The sequence below is a fragment of the Filobasidium floriforme genome (genome assembly GCF_021052385.1).
Source record: "Filobasidium floriforme strain CBS 6241 chromosome Unknown HD553scaffold_2, whole genome shotgun sequence".
Lineage (NCBI taxonomy): Eukaryota > Fungi > Basidiomycota > Tremellomycetes > Filobasidiales > Filobasidiaceae > Filobasidium > Filobasidium floriforme.
In genome coordinates this window covers 317,445-339,196 of record NW_025763623.1, presented here as the reverse complement: position 1 = coordinate 339,196, position 21,752 = coordinate 317,445, and the positions used below count along the sequence as shown (strand labels likewise).

General features: G+C 53.1%; 7 protein-coding genes across 7 annotated transcripts; 3 read left to right on the top strand and 4 right to left on the bottom strand.

Annotated features, from left to right (window-relative positions):
• Positions 1-562: 562 nt before the first annotated feature.
• Positions 563-2,914, bottom strand: HD553DRAFT_338801 (uncharacterized protein; the record flags this gene model as incomplete). Its single annotated transcript, XM_046182376.1, has 7 exons — positions 563-1,063; positions 1,208-1,510; positions 1,588-1,807; positions 1,872-2,077; positions 2,157-2,720; positions 2,817-2,837; positions 2,903-2,914. The coding sequence occupies 7 exons, from the start codon at positions 2,912-2,914 to the stop codon at positions 563-565; spliced, it is 1,827 nt and encodes a 608-aa protein (XP_046039527.1).
• Positions 2,915-4,153: 1,239 nt separating this feature from the next.
• HD553DRAFT_93396 (ribosomal protein S26e) lies at positions 4,154-5,529 on the top strand. The gene is made up of 5 exons (XM_046184609.1): positions 4,154-4,306; positions 4,445-4,528; positions 4,775-4,925; positions 5,000-5,088; positions 5,154-5,529. The coding sequence occupies exons 1-5, from the start codon at positions 4,295-4,297 to the stop codon at positions 5,208-5,210; spliced, it is 393 nt and encodes a 130-aa protein (XP_046039526.1). The 5' UTR covers positions 4,154-4,294; the 3' UTR covers positions 5,211-5,529.
• A 2,573-nt stretch (positions 5,530-8,102) lies between these two features.
• Positions 8,103-10,701, bottom strand: HD553DRAFT_267520 (phosphatase 2C-like domain-containing protein; the record flags this gene model as incomplete). Its single annotated transcript, XM_046177529.1, has 10 exons — positions 8,103-8,383; positions 8,450-8,520; positions 8,593-8,622; positions 8,702-8,845; positions 8,943-9,082; positions 9,179-9,288; positions 9,405-9,514; positions 9,768-9,807; positions 10,141-10,259; positions 10,403-10,701. 10 exons carry the CDS (start codon positions 10,699-10,701, stop codon positions 8,103-8,105), a joined length of 1,344 nt encoding a protein of 447 aa, XP_046039525.1.
• A 1,172-nt stretch (positions 10,702-11,873) lies between these two features.
• On the top strand, positions 11,874-13,910 carry HD553DRAFT_267477 (major facilitator superfamily domain-containing protein; the record flags this gene model as incomplete). The annotated part of the gene is made up of 6 exons (XM_046177527.1): positions 11,874-12,262; positions 12,343-12,411; positions 12,481-12,974; positions 13,076-13,232; positions 13,304-13,455; positions 13,519-13,910. The coding sequence occupies 6 exons, from the start codon at positions 11,874-11,876 to the stop codon at positions 13,908-13,910; spliced, it is 1,653 nt and encodes a 550-aa protein (XP_046039524.1).
• A 65-nt stretch (positions 13,911-13,975) lies between these two features.
• HD553DRAFT_93339 (uncharacterized protein) lies at positions 13,976-15,261 on the bottom strand. The gene is made up of 7 exons (XM_046184608.1): positions 15,132-15,261; positions 14,773-15,054; positions 14,632-14,711; positions 14,532-14,558; positions 14,417-14,457; positions 14,147-14,349; positions 13,976-14,081 (listed from the first exon to the last, which is right to left on the bottom strand). The coding sequence occupies exons 1-7, from the start codon at positions 15,188-15,190 to the stop codon at positions 14,060-14,062; spliced, it is 714 nt and encodes a 237-aa protein (XP_046039523.1). The 5' UTR covers positions 15,191-15,261; the 3' UTR covers positions 13,976-14,059.
• Positions 15,262-15,984: 723 nt separating this feature from the next.
• Positions 15,985-16,738, top strand: HD553DRAFT_321605 (uncharacterized protein; the record flags this gene model as incomplete). The annotated part of the gene is made up of 2 exons (XM_046181238.1): positions 15,985-16,655; positions 16,717-16,738. 2 exons carry the CDS (start codon positions 15,985-15,987, stop codon positions 16,736-16,738), a joined length of 693 nt encoding a protein of 230 aa, XP_046039522.1.
• Positions 16,739-17,287: 549 nt separating this feature from the next.
• On the bottom strand, positions 17,288-21,363 carry HD553DRAFT_338795 (uncharacterized protein; the record flags this gene model as incomplete). Its single annotated transcript, XM_046182375.1, has 14 exons — positions 17,288-17,335; positions 17,401-17,543; positions 17,609-17,730; positions 17,794-17,973; positions 18,045-18,190; positions 18,254-18,312; positions 18,374-18,391; positions 18,456-18,493; positions 18,561-19,130; positions 19,198-19,978; positions 20,052-20,124; positions 20,230-20,272; positions 20,355-20,392; positions 20,509-21,363. 14 exons carry the CDS (start codon positions 21,361-21,363, stop codon positions 17,288-17,290), a joined length of 3,114 nt encoding a protein of 1,037 aa, XP_046039521.1.
• Positions 21,364-21,752: the final 389 nt, after the last annotated feature.

Genomic DNA, 21,752 nt, shown 5'->3' with positions numbered 1-21,752 from the left:
ACAGTTGAGTCAATGAGGCCGGTCGTTGTAAGGCCAATCCCGTTACATCCGGGGGAAGTTGATAGCCCAAAGATCTGGGCTTGTACAGCAGTCACAAGAGTCTGAATGTAATGTGCGTAACACCAGCGAAAACCAAACCGGGTACTAACTACTCTCGTTCGGGACACAATAGACAAGAGTATGGCCCCTAATCATGTCTGATCATGTCTTACGGAATACGGATGGACTTCATTCTACAAATAGGTTCACAATGTTCTGCGTGCTGGAGGTACGGCAATCATGCATATATTGGCCTCCAAACGACCACCTCTGAGAGCATAAAACACACCTATTACAAACAAACTCGATATCGAAACATTATAAGTTTGAAAAATATAAAAAAAAGGAACGTAAGTCGCAAGAACTCCAACCCGGATACAATCAGCCTCCAATTATGTGCGTTTGGCGCCCCTACGGTATGTAAATTGCGTTTGGCGCCCCTATCGAGCATAAGATCGCTCACCCACAACGGTCAAAAAACACCACAACAATCCCGGTCCTTTCGAGGGTGACTGGAGCCCGTTTACGCGGCGTCGACTTGCATGTCGTCGTCCTCCTCCTCCTCGATGTGCTCGACGATACCGTGATCCTGAGCGAGATACTCGAGCGCCTTCTCTCGCAGCTGTTCCTTGGTCAAAGCGGGACCAACCGGGGGCAACATGGGCCGCATCGCAGTAGCCGTGGTGATGTTGCTGGGCTTGGCGATGACGGTCGGCAGGTCGTCCATCGCGGCGTCGTTGACCGAGAGAGGCGGATCGGGGTACAACCGGGCAGCAAGCGAGGCGTCGTTCGCATCGATTGCCTCCAGAACGTCTGGCCTGACCATCGATCGGTAGATCACCCACAGCTTTTTGTCCGAGCGATCGGGGACGTTGGCATCCTGGGCCGAAGGGGGGGCCAACTGGGCAGTCTTGAGCTGCGTTAGGGGCCAGTAAGACCTCGGCCCGCACCATCGCTGTTGCCATTGGGCCTGGGTGATGGTCAACCCGTACGCCGCGTCAAGAGCAGCAGAGGCGAAGACGGCCTATTGCAGGGGAGAACACAGGTAGTTTGAAGCATGATTGCATGCGATTGTGTTCAAGAGAAGGGACGATGGCAAAGGTATCAACACGAAAGAATCAGTTCGAGTTACACAAGTCAAACGGGGAGTATATGGGGGCCAACCTACCTCGTCGGACATCCAACTGGGATAGCACTTCTCGATCGCCCCCGAGATCTTCTCGTTGGCGACGCCCTCCGAGACCATGTGGTGGCGACCGTAGGCCTCCCAAGCACCCAAATACAGGGCGTCAGCGGGGTCGTTTGTCTCCACATTGCAGGGGTCTAGCTTCGGGTACCGCATCTCCGTGTACGGGTCGTTCGGGAAGTAGACCGGCGCGCAACAAGGCTGCGAAAGCAGCTTCCAAATGACCCTCTTTCGGGACTGATTGACCAGGGAAGAGGTCCAGATTGTCTTCCGGCTGGCCAGGGTCTATTCGGTGGGTGATTTGTATGATGGTGAGCACAAGTTGGGTCCAAGTGGGTGTCAATCTAGTCAATCTAGCTCACCGCACGGGCCTTCTTGTTCGACCAGCCCACCCTGTCTTTCCCACCGTCCATGCAGGTGGCTTTCCCCTCTCCCGCTTTACCGGCGATCGTGTTGCAGAACTTGAACAAACTGACCGAAATCTGGGCACGATCGGGCACCTCCTTGGGGGGATCGCCTCGGTAATCGTTCCAGCCTGCAATGACCGAATCCTGAACGTTCCTAACGAAATCGTCCCATTCACTGCGAGACACAAACACACATCAATACGGGTACGATCATGCGAGATAGAGGGTAGAAGACTCACGGATTGTTCTTGACCTTCCTCCAGTTCGGTCGAAAGAACGTTTGACGAACGCCGTTCGGTAGCGTGAGTTTAATGGTCTTCTGACCGTTCACTCGAGGCTTCGGGTATATAACGGCCTCCAATCCGGTGTTCACGGTGTCCATTGACCCCGGGAACAGCTTCGACTGCATACCGATCAAACGTCGAACGTGGTGGTGAACATGGGCCTGTGAAACAAGCGGGGTACAATCAGGTAATGTTCGACCGTCTTTGGCGTAAGTTAAGATCAGGGAAGAAAAGACTTACGTGGAGGATGTTGTTGCGACCCTTGGTCGCTTTCGTAGGCGATGAGGGCCCAGCCTCGGGCATAGCTCCCTCGATTGGGGGCGGAAGGGCACCCGGATGGACACCCATGGCGTCTCGAGCGATACCGGAGACCAAAGCGGCAAACTCGGGGTTGCCGGTGATGAGTTGGAGAACACCTGCAGCGTTCATGTCCCCAACGAGGGGGTTTGCGACCTGTTCTTGCAGGGCTTGGACTTCGTCTTCCAAAGTCTCCACTCTTGCACGCAACTGGACGTTCTCCTGGGCGACCTCACCAATCTCCTCAAACAGGTGCGAAACGCCGGCCAATCCACCCTGAACTTGGGCCATCGCGTTGGAGTTTGCCGCGACGATCCTCGTTACAACCTTGACGATCGAGCTGACGTTGTTCTTGTCGATCTTCTCAATCTCCTTGTTTTCGGGGATCAAGTCGGCTGCGTCGATAGCACTTCGGACGTAGTGCTCAACCCGCTCGAGACCTTTATGGAAGCGCTGGTCGGCTTCCTCGTGCTCCTCCGCATGTTCGTACGGCTTGACTTGACGAAACTAGGTAGAAAGGAGGGGGAAAACACCCAGTACGAGTAAGTAAACGGATCTCACAGTGCGATAGAGAAAAACACCACTCATAAACAGACTACTCACCAAACCCTTGATGTTAGTGTTCTAGACAAGGCCGGTTGAGTCAGTATTGAAGTATGAATGCACTCGAAGCGATTTGAAGCACTTACAGCAGCAGACATAGTCGTAAAGTTCGTCAAAGGAGTCTAGGGAGTTATGAGGGTGTTTATAGGGGTCCAAACGGGGTAGATAAGATGTTGTAAGTGTGTGGAGAGTGAATATGAGTGACTTGACGGTTTTTACTGCATTTACAGGTAGGTAGGTAGGTAGTAAGTTAGTAGACGTCGAGTCGAGCTTCTCGAGCGTGTTGGTCGGTGCTTCTCGATAGAACAATAGAAACACGTAATCAGGCGGAAGCGTAATCTGTAACATGCGGATACAAATATGCCATGGATTGTTGCCAGATTGATGCCTGATTGAACGGAACAAAAGAGCGCTTAGGGAAATGCCAATCCCCCCCCAATCCGGCAAATCGCGCGTCAATCCATGCCCGGTTGTTCCCTGGATTGGCGCGTTTTGCACTAGTAAAAAAAGTTGCTTTCGCCCCCCGGTTGGCGACGCGCCAATCTGGGTTCAAACTGGGGACGCGTGAACTCCTGTGTGACGAGTTGCCCAACTTTTGATTCTTCGGTCATCGGCTGCTTTTGGTCGGAAGCAAATATCACGTGACAAGCGAGGAGATACTGGTCTCTGACGAGATTGTGATATTGCATCACCGGCTACCAGCTACCAGCCCGCTGTATCACTATAGTACGGTAGGACTGGAGCGCTGAGCGATCTGAAGAGATCGTGGAGAAATTGGACGAGGCTCTTTCCTCTGACTTCTGACGACCTTGCGATCCCTCCTACAATAGATTGTATGGTATTCATCAGGCCGAACTCTTCCAAGTATGCATGCCTTCGAAATCATCGTCGAGTATATCTACAGCCCTCGAGCTCGAAGGCCTCTCACGCCCAGAACATGACGTTGATGACACTCCGAGAATGACGTTGTAAGAGGCTACTATAGCTACTACATGACTTCGTCAACTCTATCGTGGCCTTGGTTTTTAGCACTAGCAACCAAGAAAGAAAGACGAAGGTCCAGGCGTCTGGACGGCTGCTCGGATATTGCCGAAAAGATGCCGATCACAAACTAAACAATCAAGTGCCCGGCAATTGAGAATAGATATTCGCTTTCCGCCTTGTCCTTGCTCGCTTTCCGCAATCGTTGAGAGGAAGCGGACCCGTGACGAAGAAAAGCGCGAGTGAGCGACACGCGCGACCTGTCGCCACCTCGAAGCGCGTCTCCCCTTCCCCCCCTTGACTCGGCAAGCGCGTCGTCCCTTCCTCGCTCGTCACTCGTTGGCTCGCCCGAGTCCCCCTCTCCCCCTTTCGCCGAAAAAACCTTCCCTCGACCTGATCGATGTTGACCTGCCTTACAAAGATATTCCTCCCTTCTTTTGCTTCAGGATTAGTCCGATTATCGACCTAGCTTTCAAGCCGACAATCAACTACCCAAAATGACCAAGAAGGTCAGTTTCAGCTCGACGCCGCTGCTCGCCATCAGAAAAACCGACGGGATCGCTGACGGTCGTTTACGCGTGGTTTATGTTTCTGTTCAATTGCGACTGGGTGATGATCTGTGATGGATGCGACGCACGGGATAACAGAGAAGAGGTACCGGCCGAGCCAAGAAGGGTCGTGGTCACGTTGGATTCCTCAGGTGCACCAACTGTGCCCGATGCATTCCCAAGGTGGGTTTCTCGAGACTGGCAGTGGGAAAGGCGGGATGGGCGGTCGTGGAACGACAAGGAAGACGGCTGAGCAGATGGATCGAGGAGGAGAGATGCAAAAGCGGTCCCTAGCAAATGACGAACCTCGGCTGCAATGATTTGCAACGTATCTCCATGTCGTCCTTGCCCGTCTCGCCCTAACCCACACGCCAACGTTCCTCACGCCCGTCAAGACTAATCCAGACCGGTTCGACTTTCCTCTCATAGGACAAGGCCATCAAGCGTGTCAAGGTGACCAACATCGTCGAGGCCGCTGCCATCAGGGACATGGAGGAGGCTTCCATCTACAAGGAGTACGCCCTTCCTAAGCTCTACAACAGGACCGTGTACTGCATCTCGTGTGCTATCCACTCCAAGGGTACGTTGAAGGCTCATCACCGGCAAATCCTGTGTTGGCGGAGAAACTGACAGTAGACGATGTGACGTTTGCAGTCGTCCGAGTCCGATCCGCCAAGCCCGGTGCCGTCAACAGCAGGAAGAACCGAGCTCCTCCCCCCAGGCCCAGGTTCAAGGATGGCAAGGTACGTCGCCTCGCTTTCATGCACCTTGCACAACGCAGAACTAAATATCAAACCTACTTCGTTAGCGAATCAACGCCGCCGTCGCTGCCGCCCAGGACAAGGCCGCCGCCGCCAAGGCCTAAGCCTTTCCAACTCGTTAAATACTCTAGAACCACAAATGAGACGAGACGGATCCCCTCGGGTCGTAGGAGGAAGACGAGGAGAGGAGGAGGATCTGAAGAAGAAGAAAGACTCGATCTCTTTGTAGCGGGTCCTTTCGCTTTCCATTGGGCCTTTCTTTCCTATCCCTGGCTTTCTTTGACGATGGAATTGATGACAAAAACAACTGCTTGAATTCTCGTCTTGCTTCGCCGAAGTGCCCGGTTCGTCTGTTGGTCTCAATTCAACTTCTTGGAGGCATCACCGTGATTGTTATAGGAGCCGGCTGATCTACGCAAGAGACGATTTTTCAAGCTGCCTTGCAGGTTACACGAGGCGCTCGTCGTACGAGATAAAAGGTTCGTCTGTCACGTCCCCTCGTTCTGTGATCGTAACCGTACTGACCACACCCCGTTAACATCTATACAGGACGGAAATACGATAGCCAATTCGATCGCAATCGAGTTTCGAAGAAAAACCTCCCGCACACCTGTGTACAGTACCCCCCGCATCCCATCGAGGAACCATCTTACGGGGGAAACTGAAGGAATAAAAGGGTGCTAGAATAAAACACACAGTCCTCGGGGCCTTCCCACCATCCTTAACGGGAGTGGCGATCTCTTCATCTCGCTGTGACGCGTAGGGATCGACGTGGACTCTTTACGGGTCTTCTGTTGGTCTCATTTCCCCCTTGTGGGGAACGTCGAGATGGAGGGCGTTTGAGGGGGCCTGGGATATATCTATTCCTTTCGTTTGGCTTCTTGTAATCGTTATATATATGGGTCAATGGCAGGTGCGGACAAGAATAGATTGAGAGCATCAGACTCGACAAACTCACAAGGATCGATGTGCACAATTCTTGCTTCTTTGTTTGCTGACTTGTGACCGCGCCTCCGCGCTTACAGCGTCCACGATCCGCAGTGAAACAATGCCCGGAAAAGGTATGGCCACGAATGTTGACGGTCATGTGACCTAGCAACGAGATGAAGCATGCTGATCGTTCACCTGTCATCGACTGATCGCATCAGGCATGGCAAACCAGCCCACCTTGAACAAGACTCATAGACAAGGCGTTAGCCCCAAGACACTGACGCTGACCCCGCAAGAAACGATATATCTCGTTATTTTCCTTTGAACCCCCTTCCGGAGAGGTTCTTCATCTTGATCACCAGACACCGAGTACAAGAAATGACCGTGGCTGCACATGATCGAGGTTCTCAGGGTTCTCAGGGTTCTCAAGGTTCTCAGGGTTTTCAACACGTGACAATTCTAGGCTGCCTAGATATTGCCCATTGCGTTGAAAGAAGGTATCGTTCTGTCGACGTTATCAGCCCGGCACATGTACGCATTATGTATCGTAAGCTGCCAGGATACCACTCCTCTGGAGTGAAAGGAGTCCCGTGCGATATCGCCCGATACAGTTCATATACAACTATAAGTATGAGTCAGGTCTAGAGCGAACTTTCCCTTCTATCAGAATGAGATTGCCTCCTTGCCCCAAGCATATCCTCGTATCCCCTGAACATCAAGCACACGAACCGAATTCACATGTCCAGCGTAGCAGATATCCTTCTGGCTATGGAGGTTGCTGCACAACGGAGACGACAAGAACAACAACGAGTACGAGAGATCCAAGCAATGCTGCAACGGAACCAACAACAAGCTGAACAGCAATCTCGGGGTGCAAATTGGGAAAGGGCCCGCCAGGTCATAGAGTTCGAATCACAGACGGGGATTCCGATCGCCTCTCCGTCCGTAGGTCGACACGTTGACGAATTCGAGCGATACGTACGCAAAGCCCCGTATTCAAGCACCCTACCCGAATTTCTAACCCATGTTGCCTCCTCAGAGTGCGGAACAGAAGGCAGCTCTGGTGCGTCATGTTGAATATCAACCCGAACAGCTGATGAGAGTGTAACTCAAACCACCACGCATGATTTCGAACATTTTGAACAATAGTGGGGCTCGATGACTCCGGCACAGCAGGACGCCTTTAGGGAGTACACGCCTGAGCCCTCCGAGAACCTGACCCGGCACAGCGCCAGCACCGCGGCCGATCAGGATCAGGGTCACAGCGCGGAACAACCGAGCAGCAACACTACTGGTGGCAACTAGACCATAGCCGGGCTGGGATGGAGACAGACCACTAGCGAAACGATCTTTTTCTGGCATTGTGCAGTATGTAACGTTCGGAGTTTGAAGGAATGAGAAGACGATATGGCGTTGTTATTGTGATCGAGATAAAGATGTTGCCTTCACCTCCCATGTTCTGGCGCGGAGCCATACGATCACGAAACCTCGCATCATGGATCTGCTTCGGTGATGCCGAGACTTGCGTCTTATTCTCAAGGTTTCTCACCTCACCCCTGTCCTAGAAACGCTCTTGAGTAAGTAGCAGTAAGACGTGAACCTTCGCTCGCTCTACTGGGATGTTAGTCGTAGAGAATCAAGATACTCGATGCCCCTGAAAAGCGCAATGAAGTACAGCCGAAACCAAATAGCGATAGATGTGTATGGGCAGCACAAAGGCGAAATTTCGTATCAATTGCAGGGAGAGGGGAGCTTGGAGCCTTTGCAAGATATTGCAGATAGACACCTTGAGATGGACGGAGTGAAAGAAATGTGGTATGATCATTAGACCTGCCCTTGCATTTCTGCTTACCTATTCAAGTACTGTAATTCTCGATACTTGGAGACATCCGCCCCTACTATGTATTGTTTACGCCCTGAAGGAGATCCGGGACATTGATCGGGTGAATTGGAATCTTCTTTAGCATTCGCCAGTCGTCTTCTCCTTATGCTGGACGATGTTTGCCTATACAACCGCGCTGCCCATAACATTATCGATGCCATGCGCACCATTCCCCGGATCCCGTCTACATCCTCTGCATCCTCGTACTCAACGAGCTGACCTTGCGCCTCCTGTACTCTCGCCTCGCCTCGGTCTCGTCCGTCCCTCCGACATTGCCCCACCCAGCGAGCGGGGCAACGATACAACTACAATTGTCCTCCGCGCCTAGGTCCTCGGCGAAATTGACAATCGTGGTCGCGGCTCGATGCGGATCGTGTGCATTCCGGGCGAGATCAATGATCTCTTGGTTCGAGATCAGGGAGGAGACGCCGTCGGTGACGAAAACCATGTAGGCGTAATCGGCGCCTGGAGTGTGAAGGCGATCAGCAGAGGTTGAAAGCAGGCGACAATCCATGACGGGGGAAGCCTTACCGTTGATCACCCGATGGCGAATTTCTGGCTCTGCTGTCACGCCTAATGGCTTGAATTCGCCATCTCCGAAACTGTTGGCAGCATGTCACCGCTCATCAGCTCACAGCAATCACTTCTGACTAGCCAGGCAGTTCGAAACTCACCTTCGTGTATTCTCCACTGCACCCATCCAGCTGATCAATCCCAATCTCAGCTATTTCAGCCCATCTCTTATAAACACTTTCGACACACACCGTGAACCCTTGGACTCACCGGCTCTCCCCGAAACTGTCCGTGATCAACCCTCCTCCAATCCTTCTCAATCGAGAAGCTTCTATCCGGGCGTCTGCGTGATGCCGCTCCGTAAGAGGCTCGACTTTGCCCGTATGTCGGTTGCACAGGAGGATCTTGGTGTCTCTGCGTAGAACGAGTCATATCAGCTCTCCTGAATACCCTTATGACTGTCCGTTGTGGCGTAAATCAGGTCACGAGATGGGGACACGCGGCAACTCACCCGAGGTGCGCAGTGGTAAGGCTGATCTTATTGGCGACAAAGAAAGGCTGGACGGGGTCATCCAACGAGTGAAGCAGAGCTAGAGAAGCCGTCGACCCACACCGCCGCGTATCTTCTCTGGACAAGAGGAGTTGGTCCGCCTGAACCGGATTATCGATGTCCACAACGACATGGTTAGTGAAACAGTTTTCGCAGCGAGCTATGTCGAGGGAAATTCGAGGACGCAGGGAACTGACCATCAAGAAGGCCAGAGTTAATCGTTCTTCCAGCGTCATCCAATCCCGATGATCCGGATGTCCGACCCATTCTCTGAGCGCGCCCCCTCGGAACCGCTTAAAGTAGCCGCCTGTCAGGCCAGTACGAACAGCGATAGATTTCGGGATGACGAGTCAGCTCGAGGTCGTGCGCTTCGCTGTGCCCTCAAGCATCACCGGAGGGAAGGAAAGGTGAACAAGAACGCACCGAGCCTCTTGGTAAAAGCGATCGTCTCGTCGATAGTCACTCGATCGACCTCTTCGATCATGCCGTGTAGGCGTTTGTGTAGGTGTTCCGAGACGTGTTGGCCGCCGTGACTGCGAGTAGGTCGCAGATCATGAAGATGGGTTTGGATGATGTTCCGTTTCAAAAGAAGGGAGGAAGAGAGCGAATAGCAACCCGACGAAATCAGCATCGATATCAACCTTCGATCCGGTTCATCTCGTTCATCCCATCATCCGCCCCAATCAAACCCTAGACCCAGCGCCCGACCATATATCTCTCGCTTTTGGCTTGTCATCCCGCAACACCCCTGGGTCTGTGGAATAGAGAGCAACAATTCTAACTCACCCGTCGAAGATGGCGAAGTATCCTACTTGGCCTGCCAGTTCTTTGGCACTGGAGGAGGGGGTGCTGGGTTTCGGTTGGGAGTTTGGCGTAGGGGCAGCTGTTGATGATGATGATGACGAAGATGGTGTCGTTGTTGTTGTTGCTGAGGTCGATGATGGCAATGTGGTTTGCGGTTGTGATTTTGATGATGCTGATGAGGAGGTTGCCATCTCATTGTTTGACGCTGAAGTCGAAACAGACTCTGATGTCGATGGTAATGATGTCGGTGGTACGGTCTGTGATGCTGTATTGTTCGTTGCTGATCCTGAACCTGATCCCGATCCTGTCGAAGCCGTCCTCCCAGACTCCCCCACCCTCGATCCAGCTCCTTTACTCGGCGACCCGCCATCGAGCCCAGGAGGTATCCAATCCACTTCGTGCCGCTTCAACGACCTTCGGAGATCCTCTGGGTTGAGGGTGAGGGTATGGACCGAGGTCCGATCTTCCTGGTACCTAATGAAGCGAGCAGCGAACAACGAGCAGAGATACACAGAAGATGAGGTGAGCTCTCAAAATCTCACGCCGGTGCACATATCGACAACAATTCGACACTCGAGTTTGGCTGTGATCCCAAGAACGACGGACGGACAACTCACTGCCTAGTCCCCCTGCTAGAGACCCTTCCGATGATCTTTCTCGAATCGAGGTCTACCTTGTATGTCTGGCCCGTTGGGGTCTGTCCACGGACGTAGTCATGGAATCGTCGAGCTTGGATTCGCTCTGCGCTACGGAATCGAATTGATATTGGTGTGGAAGCTGGGAGAAGACGTAAGGATGGTAGGAGGGTGAAAGATGCGTGGTTTCGGATTAGGCCGGCGGTGGGGGAAGAGCTCCTGATCGAGTTGTGGTAGGAGGATGGTGAAAAGGGGAGGCGGAATAATGTACGTGATGGCATTGCTAACGTCCGCAGTATCCTGCTCGCTGGTCTTGCAGACGATATCGAGGTCGAGGTGAAGGATGTAACTTGAAGAGGTTCGCGAACGAGGTCGGTTGATCGGTTGATGACGATCTCCCTCTGCGATATGCCAAGGGTAACAAGGCGTTGAGCGAGAATCACCAACTAGTCGTCACGTGATTAACCCGGGCGGGCGGGCGGTTCTACCTCGGCTATAGATTCCATGTCGGCATTCCAGACCTTCGGCATGGCCCGATCCACCATCGGCATGTCAGGTCTCTCTCATCCTCCTCCCGCCGCACTCTCACCCTCTTCGGTTACGCCCCTTTTACAGCTGTGGCTTGAAACGCGCACGGTGATGGCTTCATCACGTCACCAGATCTAGCGCGACTGATGCCGAGGGGCCGGGATAATTCCAGTGAGAGAGGGAATTGGAAACTGTGAATATCATCGATGGGACGGGATGTGGGGCGAGTCAAACGAGAGCAAGTAGTGCAACTGCAACTGCGCAAACCAACCCCGACCTCTCTCTCTCCTGATACAAGTATAGATAACACAATAATGATGTCAAGATAACGCCCCATAGTCAATACTGAACTGTAAAGTTATACATACAAATAGCTGATTGCAAAAGCTGTTCTCCCGGTAGCGGCATTCGTCTGCTGTGAGAACTGAACAACCAAATGGCGAACGATCGATCGGGGATCGCTCACGTACGAGATCAAGGTCATCAACCACAGCTATCAAGCAATTCGAATATATCGGACCATCACCGATGCAATAGTAATGGACACGAACATGATGAAACGCCAAAGCAGGATCCTCAGCACCCGGAGCGTTCCAACCTGTCCGAGGAAGAGAGGGAGGTAGCGGATTACGATGTCAGAGCCGGTGGACATCCTATCATCGAGGTCGATCCTCAGCATGACCACCGAGGCGGAGAGATAGAGATGGGGAGCACGGTGTCGCCTTGTCATTCGTCTGACCGGACGGCCGTCGTCGGGTTCTCTCCTCCCTCTTCTTCTCCTAATGCTGATGCGGAGCTGGAGGAAGGTCCCGGACATATGGCAGATTCGAAGGGAAAGGAAAGCGAGAAAGTAGCAGGGCACAGGTATTCAGAGGATAGGATTGGGATTGAGGGAGTCTCTACACCGAGACATGGACAAGGGCAGATGGACGGGACGAGGACCCCAGGGAGATCGGTCTATAGGGACATTGATGGGTTCAGGTATACGGTGGATTATAGCTACGAGCTCGAGGGCCTTACCGAGTCCACGGATTCCCCTGCCAACGCCGAACACCAACCGACAATCTGGGTAGACTTTTCCCCTTCCTCCCCCTCTGACCCGCTGCACTTCCCCGCATTCAAGAAATACCTCATAACGACAATCGCCTGCGCTTTCACCTTCTGGACCTCCCTCAACGCTTCGTCGTACGCCATTGGGGAAGGGTCTATGGAAAGAGACTTGGGGGCGAGTAGGGTGGCGGCGGCGAGCGGGTTGAGTTTGTATGCCTGGGGGTTCGCGGTCTTCCCCATGGTATTGGCGCCGTTCTCTGAAGAGTGAGTTTGGAATCGAGATTGGACTCGGTGTTGCGGGGGAAGGAGGGTGAGGCTGACTCACGGCTGTATGTTTACGGTAGGCTGGGAAGGAGACCGTTGTACGTCGTGGCAGGGGTTCTGTATTGGGTTTTCTATTTCGCCGTCGCCAAGTGAGTATGCACGCAAACGATATCTGGAAGCGCGACTTACCTCCGCTACTATCTCTCGAAAACCCTCAGAGCCAACTCGATCGCCGTCGTCCTCGTTTTCCGTTTCCTACAAGGCGGCGCGGGTTCAGTAGGCTCCACGCTCGTCGGTGGTACCTTGGCCGACATTTGGCCCGCCTCGGAAAGGGGTGGCAAGATGGCCGTCTTTGCCCTGATGGCTGTGAGCGGAACCGCGTTCGCCCCCGTCATCTTCAGTTGGGTGGAAGCGAACCCTTCGCTAGAATGGAGGTGGATCCAATGGATCCAGATCATACTCGTTGGGGTTTACTTGCCTAGTATACCGTTGTTCATGCCGGAGACGCGAGCCGCGGTTTTGTTGAAGAAACAAGCGGAGAAGATGAGAAAGAAGAAGCGGGAAGAACAAGAGGGAGGTGGTAAGGCTGGAGAGAAAGGCGTGGTTGGCGTGGTAGGAGGGTGGGACCAGGGGATGAAATACCTCGCAAGAGGGGAAGTGGGGAAACCGAAGTTGACCGAGTTGATCAGGGTCAGCTTGGTTAGACCGATACGTGAGTGTCCAGCCATTCACATCTCCATTTTCGCCGCGAGAAACCAATCGCTGATGGCATGCTTGTTTGTGCTTCCACCTTTGATTTACAATCGCGTGTAGACCTCCTGGCAACGGAACCTATCGTCATCTTCTTCACCCTCTGGATCTCGATCGCATGGGCCGTGATGTACGGCCTTGTCCAATCGATCCCGTACGTATTTCGTGAAGTGTACGGGTTCGGCACCGGTAGGGTTGGGTTGGTCTACTTGGCCTTGACGTGAGTGTGGAAAACATATTTTTCCAAGTGCAAGAAGAAGAAATTGACCCGGGCGATATGACAATTATTAGGATCGGAGGGTTCATAGGTTACGCTCTGAACTTTGTGCAGGAACATTATTACAATACGAGGGTGGGAAAGAAGGGCGCCGAGGCGAGGTTGTACGGTGCCATGGTCGCGGGGATCGCCCTGGCCTGTGGCTGTTTCATCTACGCGTGGACGAGTGAGTCGTCAAGGTGTCCCCACGAAATGGCGTGTTCGCTGACGTTTTGGTATGCTATTCTAGCCTTCTCGCACATCACATACGTAGCACCATGCATCGGGATCGTCGTCATCATGGCCGGCGTGTACACAATCTACTTGGCCTGCTTCAACTACCTCGCCGACGGATACTCTCTGTACGCCTCGAGCGCTTTGGCCGGCCAATCCCTCGTGAGGAACCTCGTCGGGGGAAGTTTCCCCATGTTCGCCAACCCGATGTACGAGAACCTGAACCCAAACTGGGCGTCCACGCTCTTTGGGTTGATCGCGGCGCTGCTAGCGGCAGTACCGTTCGTCGGGTTCTTCTATGGACCGCAGATTCGGGCGAAGAGCAAGTTTTCAAAGTTGTTATTAGAAGAGGAACAAAAGGCCGCACAGGAAAAGGAAGGGCAGGATGATATGGCCGACCCGGCATGAGATGGCGAAGGGTGTGAATATGGACAATTCAGGGTTTATCTTGCACTAAGGCTAGACGGCAACTGTATCATTATGGCAGATTGGGGCATAGACAAAACTGTATCGTATAGCAATTGTTTTGGGTACCAATAACATCTCGGCCGCGCCGCTTAGAACTTCTCTGTGAAAGGCCTATAATAGCAACATCCGTCAGCCTCCGCCCAGCTCACCATCCTCCAACCACCACCTGGCCTCACCTAAGATCCAACTCCTGCGTCCAAGCAGATCTGGCCTGCTCGTGCAAGTACACATACGCCTTTCCGATCTCGTCCGGTGAGATCCTCCCGTCGGCTTCTTTAGCTTCGCCGGCAAAGGAAGCGACGCGGTCGGTATCGATCAGACCGTCGATAATGGTATGGGCGACGTGAATGTTCTTGGGCCCAAATTCTCTGGCGAGGGTCTGTAACGGCGCGGTTCATTCAGCTCGGATTTGTGCATAGGGGCTGAGGATTGGGGTAGAGACTCGCCTGAGACAGCGAGCGGAGGGCAAACTTGTCTGGCGAGAGGGCTGCGAGATGGATTTTTGGGATTTCAGCTATTCGTAAGCAGATGATCGTACTGTTCAAGCACAAGCAGACTTACTGGAAAAGTTGGCTCCGCCTCGAAGGGCTGAATAAAGGGAGAAGTCCAGTCTTTGTCAGTCACCGATGCGGGAGGCGGCTCAGAGGTGCAGAAAGCTTACCAGCAGTAGCTCCAGTGAAAATCAAAGTGCCTTCTTTAGCTTCCTTCAAGAAAAGCTGAGCGAAAGCGAATGCTCCCAATCTATACGACTCGGCTTGAGTACAAAAGATGTCACGCAGATTCGTCCCGCCAGGGTACTCACACTCCGGCCTTCAGCCCCCTCTCCAGATGCTCCGGAGTCTTGCTCAAGAAGCCTCCCGGAGAGAACCCGCCCCCAGGTGCATTGAAGATGGCAACATCGATCGTCCCTTCAGGCCAGTGCGACTTGATAGCTTCCCACGCTGAGGAGATCGAGGCTGGGTCCGATGCGTCGGCGGGGAAAGGGTGCGAGGTGGATGTAGATGGCAGAGAGGATTGGGTTTTGGAAAGGGTAGCTGGGTTTCGGGAAAGGAGAGCGACGTTGTGGGTCTTGGAGAATGCTCGCCTGAAGTCGGTAGTGTGCGAAGAGGTATATATCGGCAGGTCAGCCTTGAACTTGTGACAGCAATGAGCTTTACTAACGCAATCCCGGCTCCTGCACCTGGTCCGGCTCCCAAGATGACGGCGATTCGTTGAGACATGGTCGCTTTCAGAACAGTTCTAGTCCGTAAGCTAATAACACTGCTCGAAAATGAAGATGGGTGATCCCTGTTGCTTGAGTTGAATTGAATTCGTAAAATGCAAAGAGTAGAGTACGTAGAGTCGAAGGATGATATGGCTAATATGGATTGGTCACCACATCCCGTCATCGGGGATGCTTACGTCATCGATCGATCCGATCGCCGAGGGTTCGGTCATCTTCGTCTGGCGGTGGCGTCTGCGCTACAAGAGGCGAGAGGAAATTCTCTGCCAATCAAACAGACATCGATGGAACAGCGATTTGCTCGTTGTTGATCAGGTGAGATATCAGAGTAAGCTTATCGTATCATCACCTCATCTGATCATCTTCCTTGTGGTTTCGAGCAGGCCAGGTTGGGCACATGACCGCAGCCTGTTTGCTATGCAACCCCTCGCCGGCAGGAGGAGTGCGATTGGTCCTCCTTTATCCGCATTCCAGGTCGCCATCGTCACGGTGTACTACACAGCGAAATCTACCGCGATATGGCAAGCTATTACGCCATGCTTTGAGTTCTCGGCAGTTCAAGTACCGCGTAGAGCATCACGCCGATCTCACAAAACAACAAAGGATCTGCGATAGACCACCCAACGATGTCTCGTTATCTTTATGATTTCGTGAAATACAGCAGGGCATAAGAACCAAATCAATCTAGACTGATGAGAGATAGATGCCGATTTGATGAGTTCAATGGATTCCAGCTTGACCACATCATTCGCCCATTGTCTGCATAGACGTCCTTAACAAATCAGCTCAACTATGAATGTGTCCGAGCGCAGCGCTTTCGATCTTGCCAGTACTCTCGCTGGACTCAGTCTGCGAGTCCCGACAACCCTGGAAACCTTCAACTTTGACCGATACCGATGGCTTGACAACGAGACTTCGGCAACTGGGCCTGATACGACTGCATCCCCCGACAGCTCTCAGGACACGGATGGTGCCACTTCCGAAATGGGGAAACAAGACGCTCCTGACCCGATCCAAGATCTGTACGAGGAGTTTAATCACCAGGCCGTCAATTTTCCGCCCTGCTCGGATCCAGCCTCTTGGAATCGGGTTGTCCAAAGTTATCGTCTCTTGGAGAATGCGATACCTTTGAACGATTATCGACGTTCGTGGTTGAACGAGATAAGGGTACTCCCTGTCTTTCAGCTTTACTCCCTAAATCCTTCAGCCTTTGAAGTGGTCTGGAGGAGGCATTGTTCGAGCGGACAGGTCATCAATGTCGGTCGAGCTAGCGAGTTGACATTATGCTTTACCCAACTGGAATCGCAGAGTCAAAAGAAACTCACCGATCGAAGCAAAGAACGATTGATCGCGGCTTGTTCAATAGTAGGGGATACCAAGCCATGGGATTCTGGCATGTGGGAACTATTCCGCCTCATGCAGCTGACACGAAAACACAACGAAGAGTTCAGGAAACAGCTAGGGTAAGAGACCACTTGCGCGTCAATGGCGATGAACCACGGCTTCCGCCTTGTAATAGTACAGAATAGTCAATCTTGAGTCTTGAGAGCGTCCACCGTAGTTACCAGTTGATGTAGCTTGGGTCAACAGTCGATTAAGTACACATTCGTCATTATAGCGATGTCAATACAATGGATGTCCCACACAGGTGATACGCTCACTTGACCACCTGATCTTTCCGTCAGCTGACCTTCTCTCAAAGTCATTATTGGCGTCAGAAATCGCCACGCAGCGATATATAGCGGTTCAGGAAGGAAACCGTCACAGCACGCTATCGTACAGCGCGTACAGAGCAGAGCGTATGATGCCTGTCGGCAGTGATTGCTTCCTATCCTCGTAGAGCGTCATCACCCTCCTAAGTCGAGGAAGATGGACGGAAGAGGTGGCAGACCGCCGGAAAGGGCGCTGCACTCGGCACGGTTGTTTGTATGGCGTAGCGCCCGGCACGCGTTCTAAGCGACAGATATCCTATAGCCAGTAGACTGTCTTTCCTTCTATCAACGTCACATACAAAGTGTCTACAAGGGGTCGATCATTACCCGACCAGTCACGCGCTGTCCGTGCTAACGCCATTCTGACATTGATAGCCAAGCCGTCATCCCAGTGCATGGACGTAGCTCAAGGCGAGCGGTGACACGCGAGCCTAAACAGAGGGGGAATATACTTGATTAGCTTCATTCTAGGTAAGACCTTCGTCCGCACACTTACCAGCATCTTCATACTTTCTTTCAGCGTATCGTTCAGATCGTTGGCCTTTTTGTGTTCGGGAAGTTTGCCATTGGCCCAGCACATCTGGCCAAGGCCTCGCAGTTGTTGAGAGGTCAGGTACCACAAGACGACAATGACGGAATCTAGGCAGGTACGGGCAAGGATGAGCGACTTCCTGACTCGCAAAAAGAGATCGACGGGGACTCACCGAGCTTCGGCCTTTCGGGCACACTCATGGCCTTGGACAAGCGGACGACGAATTCGCAGGCTTCGAAAATCTCGTTCACGTGCTCGATAGGATCATCCGTGAAGCACAAAAGGGCACGGACCCTGCTCGAGCAAGCGCGAATTGAGTCTAGCAGATTGCGTTACCAGACTGTTTCTGCGACTCACGCATGAATAGCTGATCCGATCCAGATCGATTCGCGATCTACGAGCCTCTTCCTGATGACAGGAGGTAATTGAACACAGTCGACCGGCAGATCAACGCTGAACCGCTCGAGCGTCTCGATGAGTTGTTGTCTACGTGTCGAGTGGTCTGCCTCGGGCTCAGCCGTAGCGCGGTCGTAATACCTAGGGGGAGGAGTGGGTCGGATCAGTTACATACGAGTCTTGACCAACCGTTAAAAAAGCAAGACACTCACTTCTGAGCCGTATGTAACAAAGACATGGCTTTCAAGGTGGTAGCAAACCAAAACTCCTTTGGTTTTTCCTCCCCCTCCTCCACCTGCTTCCCGTAGGAAGACCAAAACGAGGCAACCGTATCGTCCGTGTCTTTGACAGTAGTCACCTTTTTGTGATTGTCCGTTGAGACTTCGAATACAAATCGGCTTGAGATGACTAAGCGACTTACGTATGTGTATTCCGAGATGCTTCGAGGCCAAGGAGTCAAGATATCTTCCTCATTGATCGCTGCGAAGAATCAGTAAGTCAGGAATTGAGTACGGATGAAGATTTCACACTTCTGTCTCACAGGAGACACATCCCAGAGCTTTAGGTTGAGAGCGGTCAGCTTCGGTTCCAGATCGCAAGGTCGAGCCCGACGGATGACTCACCCAAACATCCGGTCCGTTCCATCATCAGACAAGCCCAGCTATGGTGAGGGATTTGATTCTGTCAACCTAGACCACATTTGGGACATACAACAAGCCGGCACTCACAACAGGTGGACTCTTTCCCCGAGCTCTGCCGTATCCTCTGGCGGAGCCAGTATCATAACCTTGGGGATGACGTTGTTGTAAACCATGGGCTTCTTGATAGTCCTCGTCATGTATTGTGGAACATCCCCGACATGGACATCTCCGTGCTCGTGCTGCTGATCGATCATCACTTGCTCGTCTAGATACTCCAGCCTGAGGGTATGGAGCCCCGCTGAGACGGCCAACCTCATCGCCTGGGTGATCAGAAGCCAACCCTCCATCACCTTGCCCTGGGTGTAGTATACCTGAGTGATTAGGACGGCGGCTTGAATCGCGTCGACGATGCGGTCCGGGTTCTTGAGCGATGTAAGGAAGTCTCGCTGAGCCAGGTTGAGGAACTGCGACCCAAACTTTCGAGCAAGAGTCTGGCTGTCGGGAGAGAGACCGTTCATCCGAGACGCCGCAACCGCACCCAAGATGGCCAGGATGAGACTCTTTGCAGGCCTGTTACCAGAGACGAGAGCCGCATGAAGTCGATTGAGGGAGCGGGTGTAAAAGAGGGCCTCGGCCCTCTTGTAGAAGATGTCGATTCTAGCGTAAAGATGTCCGGGTCAACCCACCTGTTCCCAACCACGATTGCCGCCCATGATGAACTTACAACTCTCCGACCAACAGCCCACCCATCTGCTCGTCCACATCGCCGACATCCTGCATACCACTAGCCAAGTCCACCCAGATCTGCACCCATACCGAATCCTGCTCTGGCAACGCGCTGCCTGTCTTGACTCTCTTTCTCCTCCTCGTCGATGGGACATTCGGGGAGGCACCCTGTTGATCCGTCTGCGGGACGTCAGAGGCAACTTCGGCGGCGTTGGCTAGGGTCATCAAGTACGGCTCCTGGCCCGTTTGTCGGGCTGGAGACCCCGAAGTCTCTTCCCCCTGTTCCTCTGCGACCCCAGTAGAGTCTAACCTCGACATGCTACCAACATCATCCTGAACCGAATTCTCGTTCCTTTCCAACCCTTGTTCGTCGACATAACCCACTCCTCCGAGAGCCGGGTCCGTCTCTCCGCCTTGCTCGTGCACCCGATCGCCCTCGACCCCGTGATCCGCCTCGGCTGCAGCTGCGCTCTGCTCGAAAAGCGTGTTGAAGCCATCGTGGTGCTCCGCAACGGTCATGTCGATGGCAGGGAGATCGATCTCCCCCAAATTGGGCGCTAATTGGAATCCTTCATTCTCCCGCTGCGATTGTGATTGTGCTTGTGCAAGACCGTTCTCATCGACAGACATGTCTGCGTCGTCCTGGTCCTGCTCCGTAGTCCCGGAAGGCCCAGCGATAGGTTCCTGATCGATCTCGCCCATCAGGTCCGTTGCATCCGGCAAGATGACTTCGGGAGTCAGATCAATCGAAGCGGCCGATATAGTTCGATCCAGCTCGGCTATATAGGTCACGATTCACATAATAACATCTTAGTGAGGGGATCACGAGAACGCCATGGAGATCGCACTCACCGACTCGAGCCTCGGCGCGTTTGCTCGACTTTTTCTCCCTCTGGACATACACGCATTGTCTCTTTTCGGGATTCTATCATTGTCAACCAAGCATACCCCAGTTGCGATTCCGGATGAGCGGCCTGTTCCTCATGCACTATCTCGAGGTTGCGGGACGTTGCGGGTGTAGGAGGCTCACCTTGAGACAATTTGTACAGATCGGCCTCTCTCCATCGCATCGCCTATCGGGCGATGAGATTTCACGGAATCGATATCAGCTGTACTGACCTCGACCTCGACGTCATAAACCAAGTATGAACTTACAATTTCCTTCGTTTACAGAATTCACAAGCGTTTCCTCGCTACGTATCAAAAGCACAGGAAAGCGAACCACAACGAACCGGTCAGCTCCCGTCATCACTTCCCTCATCCCTCTTGCGATCCTCAGCTAGCCGGACAAAGCACTACTCAAACTCACGGGCAAAACCCTCCCGCTAGCCCTACTCCGATTCTGTCTCCTCTTGATCTCTTCCTCCGTCAACGGCCTAGACGGATCGTCGTCCACAGGCGGGATGGGACCTTTGACCTTGGCAGGCCGTTTCCGCTTGGTCCCCCTGGTGGACGACTTGCCCTGCTTGCCGGTAGGGTCTTCTTGGTCCTGGTGGATTTGAGCAAGGTCTTGATCTTGATGAAGCATGTGATCCTGAACGTGTTCGTTTTCGGTGCCCATCCTCGAGGTGTGCATTTGAGGGGTGTGGGAACGATCGTGGGCGTGTTGATGCGGGTCCACGTCGATCGAGTCAAAGTGTTGGAAGATGTTGTCCCTATCCCCACCCATGACGTCCTGGATCTCATCGTGGTGTCGATCCTGATGATGTTGCAAGTGATGTCCGTCCTGTTCATCGTCTTGGTGATCGTGATGATGCAGATGCTGACCGTGAGCATGATGATGGGGATGCTCATGTCCACCGTGTCCATCATCGTGAGGCTCGTCTTCCCTACCGCTACGTCTCATGTACTCTTCTTCCTGCTGTTGCAAGGTGGCCGACATGTCCCCAGTCCCGGGATCAGCATGATCGAAGCCCTCAATGACCCTCTGCAAGGCCTGTTTGATGTTGATATTCATCTCGAGGTCCAGCTCTCCAGGTTCCCCTTGATCGAGCGTAGGATCGAGGTCAGGGTAATCTGCCGGCGCTGCCCCCACAGCAGCAGCGGTTCCCGTCCCCATATTGCTCGATGTAGGTGACTTGTCATGTCGGTCGACATCGACGATCCTGTCCGACTGTTGATGTTGACCCGTCTGCGTGACGTCCGTTCGCTCTCCGTCGTCCATCGCTGCTCGAGGTAGATGTTGCTTCAACGAAACGAATCGATATCAACCCTCGGTGAATGTGAGGGACGTTGATCGATATCTCAAGTCCGTGTATTCGGTCGACCTCTTGGAGATGGAAATTAGGAAAAAGTCCGTCGACCTCGATGATGTTGGCAAGTAGGGCAGTTCGGATTTCTAAGTCGTCAGCTCCGTTGTTCGCTAAAGCAAGGTTCCAACAAAGGCTGCAGTGCCAATAATGATGTTGTTGGTTCTTCTGATGGTAGTATGACGGTATGGTTTCCCTTGATGTACCGTCGATATCGCCATCCAGCGTCGAGAGCGACCCTCGCACGGGAGGGCGATAGGGCGACGAAGGGCGCGCGAAACGATTGCCGCTTTGGGAAATTCGA

Bases quoted from the DNA above. Each gene is read 5' to 3' on its own strand.
- HD553DRAFT_93396 (XM_046184609.1), top strand. The intron at 4,529-4,774 runs GTGGGTTTCTCG...TTCCTCTCATAG, and splicing joins GTGCCCGATGCATTCCCAAG to GACAAGGCCATCAAGCGTGT. The intron at 5,089-5,153 runs GTACGTCGCCTC...CTACTTCGTTAG, and splicing joins CCAGGTTCAAGGATGGCAAG to CGAATCAACGCCGCCGTCGC.
- HD553DRAFT_93339 (XM_046184608.1), bottom strand. From the start codon at position 15,190: ATGTCTCAACGAATCGCCGTCATCTTGGGAGCCGGACCAGGTGCAGGA. The intron at 15,055-15,131 runs GTTAGTAAAGCT...TACCGACTTCAG, and splicing joins GGTGCAGGAGCCGGGATTGC to GCGAGCATTCTCCAAGACCC. The intron at 14,712-14,772 runs GTGAGTACCCTG...CGAGTCGTATAG, and splicing joins AGGGGGCTGAAGGCCGGAGT to ATTGGGAGCATTCGCTTTCG.